Source organism: Aythya fuligula, chromosome 3, assembly GCF_009819795.1.
Source record: "Aythya fuligula isolate bAytFul2 chromosome 3, bAytFul2.pri, whole genome shotgun sequence".
Classification (NCBI taxonomy): domain Eukaryota; kingdom Metazoa; phylum Chordata; class Aves; order Anseriformes; family Anatidae; genus Aythya; species Aythya fuligula.
Window position 1 is genome coordinate 79,143,016 of NC_045561.1, and position 14,934 is coordinate 79,157,949.

Genomic DNA, 14,934 nt, shown 5'->3' on the forward strand with positions numbered 1-14,934 from the left:
CTAGCCAGAAAAGTTCTGCATCATACGGCGTTTGATGTATGACTTACTTTTTTAACATTACCATTTATTCTAACAGACTTGTGCCATGTAACTCCCTTCCCCCCCCCCCTTTTTTTTTGCCAGAGAATTACAATACCTAGATTTTTTTGTTACTAAATATGCATTTTCCTAAACCCCATACGTGCAGATCTGCTCAGCATGTCTGAACATGTATAAAATGAGCACTGTGGCTCATGGCCAGAACTGGCAGCGGTATATATAGCCAACAATACAGCAAACTTGACAGAGTTACATTTAACCTCCTACATCGTATTTGTGAATATTAAACGAACAATGGCAAATGCTGATTAACACCAGGCTCTGTATCCTACCATCAGCTATAACAAAATCCCAGTGACAGATAGGAGATAGGATATAACTCAGAGAAAAATAAATCAAAGTGACCTCTAGTCACTGAAAAGACTCAAGAAAAAATGCCAGTGCTCAGAGTTTTGTTTAGAAGTACCTCTTCAATTTTCTTCTGCATGACCTTCCATTGACATTCCCATTCCTTCCTTTCATTGTCAAATCTCTCCAGCAGCTCCATCTTCTCCTTATTCCAGTTCCTCTCTGTATTCTCCAGTTGTTTACGCAGGTCCATGGTTACAGTCTGTGTAACAGCAACAAGATAGCTCTGCTTTTTTCTTTCTTCCCTGAATGTTTCCTGAAAGTTTATCAGAATAAGTCTTATTTGTCTTTGAATCTAGCTTCCAGAAAAAAAAAAGAAAAAGAAAAAAAAAAAAGAGCAAAAATTCCACAACCAAATAATTAATGGAAATGAGCTTGCAGGAGAGAGCAGTACAAGATTGCATTATATATATCTGCAGTATGACTGGAAGATGAAAAACTAAGCGTTACAGGACACTAACCTAGGGGTAGACAGGCCCAGTCTGAGAAGAGGAGGGATGCACAGCCAGCATCACAAGATTCACCAGTGTCTCCCACAACAGGCTGTGTACCATGGCCAATTCACATCTTTGATGTTACTACTCACTATAAACATGCTTTCAAAGAAATTCGAGTCTATGTGATACTGAACGGCACTTCAGGACCTTGGGATCCTGTGAGGTCTGCCCTTGAGGGTGAAAGCTATATTTACATTTGTTCAAAAGACAACTGCAGGTGTGAAGGTATCATGTTTGCTGTCTCACTCATGCATTTAGCATGGAAAAGACTATGACATTCTTTTAGGAGTTAAGACTGTAAATGAGACATGAGAAGAAAGTTCTCATGGCTATATGAATGCTTTAGAACACACAAAGAAAAAGTCAAGAGAAAAGCAAGTAGCAGGTAACAAAAACACATAGCACAAAGCATTAATCTATAAAGATTTCACGTATTTTGGATTCACAAATCTACATCTATAAGTGTTAGTTTTAGGACTAGCAGAGAAAACTGGAAACTGTTCTCTGAGAGCACTAACTCAAATTTATTTCAAAACCTTGCTCAGAATATTTCACTCATTTGTGATTCAGTTTCTAAATCCTCTTCAGAACTCTTTGGTTTCCTTGTATGTGTGGATGAAAAAATATTAATAGAACTACCAAACACATATTTTAAAGGAAATATTTTGGATCTTCTCATTTGACATTGGAGCAAAACAGTTACAGATTTTCTGGGCCTGATATTCCTCGTGCTTTGTTAGGCTTACAGTAGAAACTCCACTACTGTCAGCACACTTACTATGCCAGCTAGGCCAAAGTAATGTTCATTCATTCAGTTACAGTGAATTCTGTGGCGTAATGGCTGGTACATGCACACTGATGCTTCAGTTGTTAACTTTGGCTCTCAAGGCATGCTGTTGTGTTATTTAGGTGGACCTGGAGTTTTTTGTGACTTTAATCACAAAATGCCTGTGCATTGCCTTGGTCTCCAACCAGAAACCAAGTGTACAGGCAGGCAAATGGCTTATCAGAGAGTTAACTAGAGGTAAGCCCCAGTTTATGTTACTGGAATTTGTTCATTTCCCTGACTGACAGTCAGTGACTCTCAGCTCACAGGAACAGCCCATTTTACCACCCACATTTTCTTTGATGTAGTGAAAATTCACCCTCAAGCTTCACACAGTTCTTCTTCATCCTGTATTTTATTGGGCAAGTCTTGTTGATTCAGCTGTGGCTACTATATAATCAGTGCTTACCAGTGTCTGCATTATTTCAGCTGACTGGTAAGCTGATGCCAAACTTGGAGTCAGCTTCTTTCATTAGCAAGTGAGCAGAGAGCTCCACTGAGCCCCATTTGTTTTGTGTCACAGGAAGGCCTCCTACAGCATCTTCCACCAGACCAGGCCATCTTGGGCCCAAACCTAACCCCGGGGTTATAGAACCATTAACCCTCAAACAGGCTGGGACTGAGGACTGAGAGAGTAAGCTAGCTATTCTCCAAACATCTCTGCTAGTCTGTTTCATAGCAATGTAACCATGCCACCACATAACCTGGTACTGGAGCTTACTCTTTCAGTCTTTGGCCCACCCCTGACTAGGAGCTCTGAAATGGCAATCTGTCCCTCAACTATTTATGAACAGATTTCAGGCCCTTCTTCTTCCACCTGCCTAAAAATGTGTGGGGCAGTTTTACAAACACATAAAACTTCCTGAAATTAAGAGCTGCTCAAAGACAACACAGCATTCTCATCATGAAAGAGGTCAAGCACTGGCTTGGTTGTGGCTCCTTAGGGAAGGTGGCCAGGCTATAGAGACTGCAGCTCTCCAGGCCAAAGCTTTGTGCCAAACTTCACTAAGTGTTGACCAAAAACAATTTACAAAAAAGAACTTACAATAACAAAGCAACAAAAAAAAAAATCTTAAAACAACTTACAAAAAAACCTTAAGATCTGTTGCAATCTAAGCACTTATTTCTAAATAACTTTACAACTGTTTCAATTCTTCCTCACTTCGTTACTTCAAAGGTCATAATTTTTAGTAGATTCTATTTATTTATTTATTTTGCTACATTTATGCCTTTATTTCTCAAGACACCTCAGAGAAATAAACAAAAGTCACCTCTCTACTTACTCTGCTCCGCTGGAGCCCGTTAAATATGTGTCAGGAAGCAACAGAAATGTGCAAGCACTGTAAAGTCATGAACTAGAGAGGCAGAAAGAATCTGTCTATAACTTGCAGAAGTGGTGATTTTGTCAGCGTACTGTAAGTAGCAATGGCCATGCTTCAATTGGCAGCATATTAGTAGTAAGAAACACAAGACATCATATCACATCATATATATATATATATATATATAAGAATACATATGTACTCCTTTCAAGCATGCATATATCATCAAAAAAGCCCCTGGTGGTTTCTTTGTGCTGGGAACTACTTTTGTTATGTTTGCATTCATCTTAACAATTTACAAGCTGTTTCATATGAGACTGTAATTATGAAAAGAACCTGAGATGATCAAAATGCAATCAAGTCTTGGAAGAGGTGAAGAGGCTAGTAACAAAAGTTACAGATCGTTACTTGTAGCTCTAAGATCCACAAAAACCTTGTATTGCTTATGTTTCTCTGATATCCTCTTGACATAAACTCTGAGAAGAAAACAGCTATTTTACTGCTATTGTAATTTCCTCTGAGAGTTTTAACTCCTGTTTCTGTGGCTCTATTCCTGTTTTTATTTTATTTTATTTTTTGTTTTGTTTTGTTTGTTGTTGTTGTTGTTTTTGTTGTTTGTTTGTTTTTTTTTCTTGGTTTTTATTGTTTGTTTGTTTGTTTGTTTTGTTTTGTTTGTTTGTTTGTTTTACTCCCTACTAGCAATAGAAACCCATGTGTAGTTCAGGTAGTATACTCTCTCTCTGTATGGTGTACCCAGATGTCCCGAGGGATATTGCATATGGCTTAAGCAACGTAAAGGGATGAAAAATTACACTTTTTCATCTGCTGTGTGGATCAGAGCAGTATCTGTGCTGTTGCAGTATTGGCACATTCTGCATGTCCTAGACAAGGTCAGAAGCTCATTGCAGCAATCAGCTTCAAACAAATAATCAATTTTGTCTGCATCATCTGTGTTTTCTCTTAACTTTTCCTTTAGCCCTCCCTCCTTTCAAACAAAACAAAAATGTTTTAAGTTATTATTTGGCATTACTGTTACTATCTGTGTCTTTTTTATCTACCAGTTAAAGATGCACAACAGTTTGAAATCAAATTTTACTAACTTCTTAAAATAATCTGCAGTGACATCAGCTGAGGAGACGTTATTTTTCAACAGAGATTAACTGGATGTTCATGACCATTCAGATACACAAAACTTCCACTGATTTTACAAAAAAAAAAAAAAAAAAAGATATTTCCTACAAGGTACTATATTTTGATATTTTGGATGACTAAAGAAACTATAAAGTAATTTATTTGTTCAATTATAAAAGTGAGTCAGGTGCCATGATACTGTGCACTTTATACTTGGAAAGAAACTACATTTGAGAGAGAGAAAGAGAGAGAGGGAGAAAGGGGCAAGGGGAAGGAAGGAGGAGAAAGAAAATGAGAAAACAGAAAAAGAAAAAGAGAAAGAAGGAAAAAGAAACTCCAGTGCTCATATGATACCTGTCATCCCTGTTCTGTTGATATATCTGTGTTTGCACTAAAGAAACCGACTAAACTAATGCCGAGTCTTTATCTAAGAATAAAAAACATGTGCACCATACATAAAACACCATATAACATATAAATAGAAACATCAGAGAGATGTTTAAATAACTGTTTGTTACATTAGCAATTTGCATTTTTTAAAATTATATTAACTGTTCAAAGCCGTTCAAACCTACTGATTTCAAATAAATCATAACCATACCTTTCATGGAATAAGAAATCCTTCAGAAGTTTTTCAGTCCATTTCTAAACAGCAGTGAAAGCAATGAAGCGCGTAGCTAGCTGAGATCCAGTTCTGCAGATCTTGATCTTGAAAAGAAACAAGAAAGCTAAGCTAACCTTTCACTTGGGACAGCATTTGCAACTCTCTTTGAATAACTCCACAACTTTTGCAAACTGAAAAACAGTTCCGCTCAGCATCATCCCAGCAGCTGGCTTCCACGTGACGTCAGCGCACGGAGGATGGCTTTAAAGCCATCTCTTCCAACCCCCAGCTCTGTAACTTTATATCTCCTCATATTTTGTGTAAACAACTCCAAGTCCAGGACATTTTTAGGTTTTATAGTGCAGTCCAGTCTTTAAAGCTTGCCAAAGCAGCCAGTGCTAACATTACAGCTATGACAATAGGCAATTTTAGGTTTCTTTTATTAGCGTCCATGTCGTGAAGGAAGATTCTTCTGTCTCCCAGACCCAGTTTCCAGGGTTATATTTTTTAGTGCAATCATTTTGAGCTTTGCAACTTGACCCTCATAAAGCGCTTTGTAAAGGGAGTTTGTTTAAAGAAGCAGTTTAGCTGTCTAATAGCTATCTTAAAGAGCTAAAAGCAAAAGACTCCTCCCTAAAATCTTTTTCTGCGTTCATATACTATCACTTACAAAGTGCAGAATTACTGGGCATTGTGTAATCCTACTGTCCCGCATTCTGGGAATGGTGACAATGGTTTCTTTGGGATATGCCCAAATATTCCTGCTACTTTATAAGCTTTCTGGATCAGATTCCCTGGTCTGTTAGGATACTTTTTATTTCAGCAAAGTGCTTGAAAGCCAACGGAATCTCCTTTGCACAGGGAAATTCATCCCTGGCATAAGGCTAGCAAGGATGGTCCAAAAGCACCTCAGCCTGGACGTAAAGCACTGGGAGTGCCCACAGCAATTGTCAGCACAGGAAGGGACATGGGAAGGGGAAGGGGAGTGTGACAGAAATGACCCAGCAAGTGAGAGTTTGCAGGAGACCCTGAAGCCACTCTGAGCACGAGGAGCTCTGGCTGGCTCCTTGCATCTCTGCTCACCACCATGCCTCGTGCAGGCAGCAAGGCTGTGCCACATGATGTGTGTGTCACACTGCTCTCCTGTGGCACAGCCAGGGAGACCCCAGGCAGGGCTGTGCACACGTACTGCTGACCCACCGGGTACTCATGTCTGTGGGCAGTGATTGGGAACAGCCACAGCCAGAAAACTCACATTTCAGGGACCATTTGTTCCCATGTGGGCCCTGAAAGGTGCTACCACGTACCTGACTAAGGGAGCATAAAACTCTGGGCAAACTGACCCATCAGATGTTTGTCTTCAAATGCATCAAGCAGGGGTGATGTATATTTTTGTGGGCAGGGCAGCTGATGACAGGAGGATCTGGGAGACAGAGGACATGATATGATTCTCACCTCCTTGCTTAGTCAGCACCTTCCTCCTCAGGACAATAAGATGCATGTGTGATAAAATCTACACACAACATACAGATTTTAGCTCTGGGTGCATTTTAAAGTAAATACCAAAGCAGGTTTCAGTGAAAACACATTTTGTCTCCTTATATGGTCTAGCTGTAAGTCTCAGAAAACACATTACTTGGGTGCTTATTCTGTCCCCATGTAACATAAATAATGGGACTTGGGCCATTTGTGAAAATTTTACAGACAATCTAAAACCAAACAAAGATCCCCAAGTATGAGACTGAATGTTCCTGAAGAAAATCCTCAGCCTCCAACTGCTGAGGAATTGCAGTTTTCCCGTTCATAAGGCAAAAGTGTGACTTGTTGGGGAGGTTATTTCCAAGCAGGCCAGCTGCCATGGCTGGCAGCAACGCCGAATGCCTGGGGGCAGAACAGAGCACACAGCTGGAGGCTGGGTGCCACAGTGCTGCTCCTCCCTGCAGCCAGCACAGCTGCACCCCTGCAAATAGAGACAATATGAAGGGATTTTTTTTCCCTTTTTTTTTTTTTTTTTTTTTTCTCTTTTCTTTCTGTATATTTCCCATCAGTATTGGCTATTATCCTTGTGTATTTAATATTGCTAACTCAACGTCCCTTATCTTGCTATGACAAGTCCTGGAAATACAGAACAGCAAAAGCAAAGGAAACAATGGACGAAATCACAGCCTTGAGTTTTCACTCAGGCAAAATCCTGCATTTCTGACAGTGAGAGGAATTAGAAATGTGTGAGACTGAGGGGCTCATGTAGAGCTGGACCCCACTCAGTTGAATGGGACTCTCCAGGTGACACTGCAGCTTCACATCCAACCTTTGCTGAGATGGTGGGATCTGCATGAGGGTGTAGGTGCTTGGCTTTCACTAAGAAGACAGAGGGCTTCATTCATGAGGACCATGAAGGAGCTCTGCTCCCTCATATCCTGGGCTCCCTGAAGTTAAACCCCCATGGAAGCCAGGCATTACTGCTGTCCTGGATAGCCACAAACTCTATTTCACTCACACTATTTTGCAGGATGATATTTGGAGAAAGAAAATTTCCTGACCTACACATCACACTGGAAGGACAGTTCAGAAACAGCTCGAGGCTGGGTAGGGAAAACTAAATGTTTCTGTGCATGGGTCAAATGGCCATGTTAAACTTCTAATATGGGAAAAGAAGAGCAAAGTTGGGATAAAAAAAAACAACAACAACAACAACAACAAAAAAAAAGTGAGCTATTAAAACCTGGGCTCAGCGCTCCTCACAACCCTAAGTGTAGCAGTAATGGCTTTTGCTCTGGGGGAAAAGTCATCCAACACAAACTGTCCATCCTTCAATATCACCAGAAAAAGTGGCAAATGTGGCTTTCTGGGCTCTGGTACAGGCAAAATAAGCAGGAAGGAAATTTTAGGTTGATTAATTCTGACACATGCCTTCCATAGGCAAAGTGCACTTTGTCCATGCCTGGTATCAGCTCAGCTTGTGTTAGAAGTTAGCACTTCAACAGAACAAGTGCAAGGGCATTTTAATCAGCTCCTCTGCTAAATTTCTCTTCATTGTACAAGGCTGAAGACAAAGGAGTGCAAGTTCAGCATGGGCTATAATCTGATTACATACTCGGGTAGTGTGTGCTGTGGATAACAGCCTGTGCCCAAGACCATTTCAGAGCACCTTTAGTACTAGCTTGGTGACAGCGCACCCATGTTGTTCTGTCAGCATCAAGTGGGTAAGAGGAGGAAAGAACAGCACTGCTGCCACTGCAGTCAACCCAATCACTACACCAGATCCCTGGAACATTACAATTTACACCTCAATAATTTTGGCAAATACATCTCAGCTGTGGATATATCTCAGGAAACGGGCAGAAAGCAACACAAATTCTGCCTCCTCTAACCATTGTGCGCTTCTGCAATCGCATCTGTCTTAACGGAGAAACAGAGCCAACAAAGTGTTATGTCATGCCAGTTCTCCAAGGGTACATTGGAAATCGGTGGCAGATACTTTAGATGTTTACTTTAAATAGAGCCACTGTAATTTTCCCCATAGGCAACCGCATGTGTAATGGCAAAAGTTGGGTTTGAATATCACTTCCCTCGGCATTAAATCAGAGACAGAAATGTAAGCCAATGAGAGCTGGGCCCCTGATACCGATGCCTTTAGAAGTCTCCTACTCACCTATCAAATTCTGGGGTGATTAAGGGGAAGGACATCTAATATCCTAAAGCTCTGCTTGTTTTTGTAAACAACACCCAAAGTTCATGTGCAGTTCATCTCTTTTTATAACACATATTTACAGCCATGTTTTTGGCAATTTTCTTTTTTTCCGACTGCCAGGCATATTTCTGCACTATAGCACCTGCTCTCTTCTGGTTTTGATTCTGAAGCACTGGTGATATGTGTCAGCAGACACTTATTCTCTCTCTAACTGGAGCTTCAGGCACAGATATTTTTGGTTGAAAAAAATATCACTGATCCTGGAGAAGACGATCTTTCTAGTATCATGGGAATTCTGCAGTAAGAATAAAGAAAATATTTATAGAGGTATTTTCTCAGGGTATCCAGAGCTGACTCTCAATAGGAAAGAAAATTAATTGTATTTTGCTGTTTGCAGTGAAGTAAAAAATGCATCTATATTCTAAGTGACACAGAAAGTCATCTGATTTACTTCCAATTTATACAAATGTTAAAATATCAGAATTAGATCTACATATGCAAGATCTCTTCTTTCTGAAAGAATGTGGAATGAATTCCCTGGGAATGCAGGATACAGAAATTTAATATTTCAGAGAAATGCAGAAATAAGGCAATCCTGAGGCTGAAATTTAGTTAAGTGTTTTGCAAGAATAGAATATTAATCCCAGCATCCAGCCGAAATTCAGCTTTGCATTAGTTCTATCCACAGAATAAAACTCCAGTGCTCATTTAAAACATGTTGCTTAATTTCATCCCCTTCAGTAAAATGTTGTACAGCTTCTTCGTGCACTTTTAAATCAGATTTCCAACATTTACACCCTAGCATAATGCATTACCAAATTTGTTTTAATAGCCCTATTAGCAGCAGTAGATATTGTATCTCACAGTTTTATAGGACTGCATACTTGTGCAACTCCTACACTGTGCTTCAGAGGAACTGCATTTCATCAGCTGATAAAACGACTTGGGATGACTTGCACAGGGTAACTGCAGTGGTGATCTGTGAGAGGAAACATACTTCATAAAAAGGTTGGTTAGCTTTATGATGCATGTTCACTTCCTTAACATCTGAGTTTTATGCTATAAAAGAAGACTTCAAAATATTAATCCTACTTATGGAGAATCTATGCCTTTTATTGTGGAAGCACCTTCCTTTCACTTGAAGAAACATATAAATTTGGGTTAATTTAACCTTCTCTCATCATGGGTTTTAGAGAGCAACAATAAACATTTCTTTAGTCTGCGATACCCACCATGTTCTGCTATTGCAGCATGTTCTAAGAAGCACTTTGCTTACAGAAGGGGATTTGTGAATCTCTATAGGTATAACAGATTTGAACTGATAGGTAATGTGGCATATCTGGCTTGTTGCCACATAAAAGCGAAATCTTATATTCTTCTTATTACTGCTCTTCAGAATGAGATGCTGTGCGGCAGACAAGTTAATGAATCAGCAGTGTGCTGTCTGGCTCTTCTCTGTCTGACTCCCACGCACTCCTGCTAGAGGATGCAAACATGTTCAGCTGCATTTATCTGCTCACCTCTGAGGTGAACTTTGCCCACCAGGCCAATAACTGAGAGGAGAAAATCTGCAGCCTTTCTTGGCAAGTATAACTGTCACATTTCTTTGTGAGACCAAGCTATTTCCATTTAGCAAAATACAGAACTCTTATTTTATTGGCTAGATGTTATCTTCTGGCTATGGGTCTGTACTCATTTTATCAGCTTTCTCAGAGGCTTCTGAAATAGTGAAAAATGGAGGTCTGTGAATTTCTCTGCAATACCCAGTGTGAAAGTTAAGCAGCTCTGATCACTCCCTTCAAGCTGAATGCAGCACATGAAGGATGCCTTTTATTTCATAGAATTATAGAATTATTTGGGTTGGAAAAGACCTCCAAGATCACCAAGTCTAACTGTTAACCTAGCACTGACAAGTCTACCATTAAACCATGTCCCTAAGCAACACATCTTACATGTCTTTTGAAAATCTCCAGGGATAGTGACACAACCACTTCCCTGGGCTGCCTGTTCCACAACCCTTCCAGTGGACTTTTTTTTTCCTAATATCCAACCTAAACCTCCCCTAGCACAACTTAAGGCCATTTCCTTTTGTCCTATCACTTGCTGCTTGGGAAGAGAGACTAATGTCCACCCCACTACAACCTTGTCTGAGGTAGTTGTAGAGCAGGATAAGGTCTCCTTGAGCCTCCTTTTCTCTAGGCTAAATAACCCCAGCTCCTTCTCTGTAGTTCCTTCTCTGTAGTTCCTTCTCTGCACTGAGGTTTGCGGAGGTCCTCACTGTTCTTGCTCATCACAGATTCAAAGACTGCGGGGACCTTCTAAAATGATTTTGGATGCTTCAGGATCCTTTAATTTCAGATTGTAGCCTGTACAACAGCTCCCTAAATGCCCCCAGAAGTCTCAACATTGACTGGCTTTCTTGATGCTTGACATAATTAGGATGAGGAGTTCAACTCACATAAAGGAAATCTAAAACTACATGAAACAAAAATCACCATGACTAATCAGTGGAGATATAATTGCCAGTTCTGTGCAGAGGACTTCTTGGCCTCTTGACTCAATAGATTCATGGTTACTTTTCTGATTTCCAAGAAAGACACAAATCTTTTCCAAGTTATTTCCAAGACATATCCAATGTATAAATTCAGTGTATTAACCTTTCCTACTACTTTACAGTAGTATCCTTACCAATCCACTCAGTGTAAAGCAAGATCTCTCTAATCATCTTGACTACATATAAGGCTGAGAAAGGCATAAACAAGTGTAGGTTAAAACCTGAAAGCCCAGAACTTCAGATCAGGTTTAAGCATGATTTGTCATCCTTTATGGAACTGAGCCTCTAACATTTAAGAAAAAAATAAATCTATTCTTCTCCCAAGGGCAACAGTAAAACAAAAAGAAACTCAAAAAGTCAGTCTTGCTCTAAGATTTAATATGACAAGTTGAAGCCTAGAACTATTATATTTTAATATCCAAATGGCAAAGCCATGAGGAAAAAAACAAACAAACAAAACAACAACAACAACAAAAAAAAACAACACAGAATTTTTCAAACAGTTGCTGCAAAATCTGACTGTGACAAAAGCAGCAAAAAGGCCTTTGCTCAGTGATTTGAGAACTATCTTTAAGGTTACAGAAATTCACTGTGAAGGTAAGTTGTGACTGACCATATCTGGTAATAGTTTCTAATATATGTAACTTAACTTTTAGGCAACTGAGCATAAATTAGAGCATCTTAGAAACTCTTCAAAGTTTCAAACTCTCCTGGGCCTGACTTTCTCTTTAAACAGGACACCAGATCAATTAATCTCTACTTATATGTTGACTATCATTTCTTTTACCCATATCTTGATAACTACAAAATAAATACGAACAACAATATCCCCTGATAGGAGTAAGTATTTGTATTATATTAAGATTAAGTGATTTAACTGATCAGTGTTACTACACATGCATAGAGTACACAGTAGCGCTAGACAAATACGTAGAGCTAGACAAATACGGAGAACACTAAGAGTTTTGTTTAATACTGAAAGTAGTAAGTTTACTATCTTTTTTGTTCTTCTAAAATAAATTCTGTTGTCCAACCTCAGCTTACCTATAAGGGGTTTCTCTAAAGACATTGTCTCTGCTATTTCAGGTAGTGGGATACAGCCCTTGGCAGGATTCTGATTAGTTGGAGAGAGGCATGGAGGTGAACTCTTCTCACACAGGAACACATTAAGTGAACAGAGTGCTGGCATGGAAAGGAAGTCCTTATTGTCAGCTGTAAAAGCAGCTGCTTTATTCACTAGATCCTTTATCATGGCATCTGCACGAGACTTTCATTAATACACTCACTTGTAAATGATCAATTTTGGAGAATTCAAAATTGTGTGACTCTGGTTTCAACACAGGTTGAAAAAAATAGATAAAACTGAGCTCCATTGGGGCACTTCAAATGAGGTTTTCACAGTGGAAGATCTTGTGTTTGTAGTAACTGCCTATGTTCAGTGTTATAGGAAGATCATGTGTGGCCTCTGCTCTCTGTGCAGCCTCTTGTAGGCAAGACAGAAATATTCAGTGGCTGATGATGCACACAGGCCTCCCTGATCTATGATTGCTCACCACCGTCCACGTGGTTAAACAAGGGTCACTCAGCAGGCCAAGAGTTACAATGTTCCTTCATGCCCAAACTGGAGGGAGAGAACCCAGGGCCCTAGTAGCTACAGAGCACACAAGAAAATGTTACCTAATGCAGTAGGTTGCTAGGAAAAGATAATTGGCATCAGAGAAGGTGACTTCACCGTCTTTAGTTCAGACTGTATTGTGACCACCTTTCTAGAGCAGAGAATGCAGCCAGCCTACATCTCTCAGAAGAATCCTTGCCTGCTCTGATACCTCCTCCTTTTGTATCTCATTCTCAGGGTTCCAGCTCCTTGTCACATTTCCACATCAGAGTGTCCAATCTCCATTCTCATTTTGTCCCTCCATGGTGTCTAATACACTTAATACGGTGCTGAAAAGTATTATCATCAAAACCAGGCAAAATATATACAGACTGTGAAATACAATTTCAGAACACACATCAAAAGTGGTTTCACTATTCATAGGTGGCTAGAATACAAATTCTTTTTCTGAGAGTGGGAAGACAAAAGGAACAGACTCTTCACACCCACTCTGCATATTTCTATTTTGCTTCTGATTTGGTACAAATTAATGAATATTAAATTGGTTCCAGACACTCAAGAATATTTTATTCAAAAATGAGAAAAAGTAGGCAAAGTGAAAAATATTCTTTTATGTTTGCTTACCTGGAACACTGTGATGAGCAGTCTTTCTATTCAACTGGGTGATTTTCAGGGTGCTTTTTTCAGTTTTTTGGGGGTTTGGTTTAGGTTTGGCAAACAAGTAGTCTTCAGTGTTTTTACAGCAGTGGCTATTACAGAAACTATGTCTCTTGCACGTCTTATCTTGGAGGGTGGACAAAATAAACAAACTGAAAATAATACTACAATGAACAGTAAATGATGAATGGCTTACAGTACAAAAAACAGTGTAAAAAGGAAGACAAGTTTAAATATTGTTGTGTATGAAAGGGATGAAAATAATACAAGGATGAGAATAAGTAAAATGATAGGCTGGAACATCTGGGAAAGTAAATACAAAGACAAAGAGAACAGTCAGTTAATGGAATAGCAAGTCCAAAGTTTTAACAAAATAAATAGTGAATCAGACTATGCTTGTGGAGGGACCAAGTGCCCATCTCCCATTGACATCAGTAGGAGTTCTGCATGGTCTAACGTTGAAATGCCAAATTTAATTATTACTGTTATTTGTTCAGAGAAAATACCAATTAGATTGCTTTAAATTTGTATGAACCCATGCAGTGCTCTGCCTCTAAGTTAATGGGAGCTCTACAAGCTCAGAGGTATTGCTAGATCAGAAAGTGAGCATGCCAAATGTCTTTTCTGTTTGATTTCATGCAGTACATGTATAGTAAATGATTAGCTTCAAACTCACTGCGTCTGTGACTTTCTGATACAAGGAAACAAAAGACTAATTAGTCAGCATAGGGATAAGAAATAATAGCTTTCAGCTTCACCTGGTAACTACTTTGACTGTAAACTAGCAGGACAACACAAGTAAATTAACATAGCAAGAGACTTACTAAAACATCTGGATAATACCGTGAGCAATAACAGCATTTGCCAACTATAGGATTGCAATATAAGATAAGGGTAGGTAATTTTCATTTTTCATGGCAGAAGATCTTGAGTCAGCAAGGAATTTGCTCCCCAAAACCTCTTTGGAACAACTCTGCACATCACATGCAGGATGCTCGTTGGCTCTTTCCTTAGAGGATGAGAGAAGAATAAAAAAGAACTGCAGAAAAGACGCTAGTCACTGTTTCATGTAAGCAGTGACCCACAGCCTTTCAACAAAAGATACAACGAGTTACAGCAATTCCAATATTTACACACTACTGTGCGGCTCTGTGACTTTATAATTTTTCATGGTTTATTTTTCTCCGTGGTTTGTCATAGTCTTTATAATTTTGGAAACTGTATGCTTCCTCCTGTTTAAAATTAATACATTTTGTTTTTATTAATTTAACAGGGACCCAACCACCAAGAAAATAACCATGCTCATTTATGTGCCAAAAATGCTATCATACACTGCTTTAGAAGGCACAACTCTGGCAAATGCATCTGCAAAGCCAGAAGAAGGAGTAAAATCTTTCACCTCCTACAGTACAATATATTCTCTATTATACCTAGAGTATAATTCTTTTAAATTCATGCAGACATGATTTATTCACTGTTCATGAGTAGGCCCCTTGGTAGAACAAGGTTTCATATGGCCAAATGAGGATTTTAAGTAATTTAAGAAATAGAGACTTTTGTCCACAGTTTAGTGTAAGAATTTTAATATGC

General features: G+C 39.2%; 1 protein-coding gene across 1 annotated transcript in view; it reads right to left on the minus strand.

The window, feature by feature from the left end:
- Positions 1–640: 640 nt before the first annotated feature.
- SOGA3 (SOGA family member 3) overlaps positions 641–14,934 on the minus strand; it is a 44,627-nt gene continuing 30,333 nt past the window's right edge. The window contains exons 8-10 of the mRNA XM_032184475.1: positions 13,312–13,647; positions 4,825–4,931; positions 641–703 (exon numbers count right to left, since the gene is read on the minus strand). Of these exons, the coding sequence (XP_032040366.1) occupies positions 13,537–13,647 (111 nt within the window). The 3' untranslated portion in view covers positions 641–703; positions 4,825–4,931; positions 13,312–13,536. The remainder of the gene's footprint in view (positions 704–4,824; positions 4,932–13,311; positions 13,648–14,934) is intronic.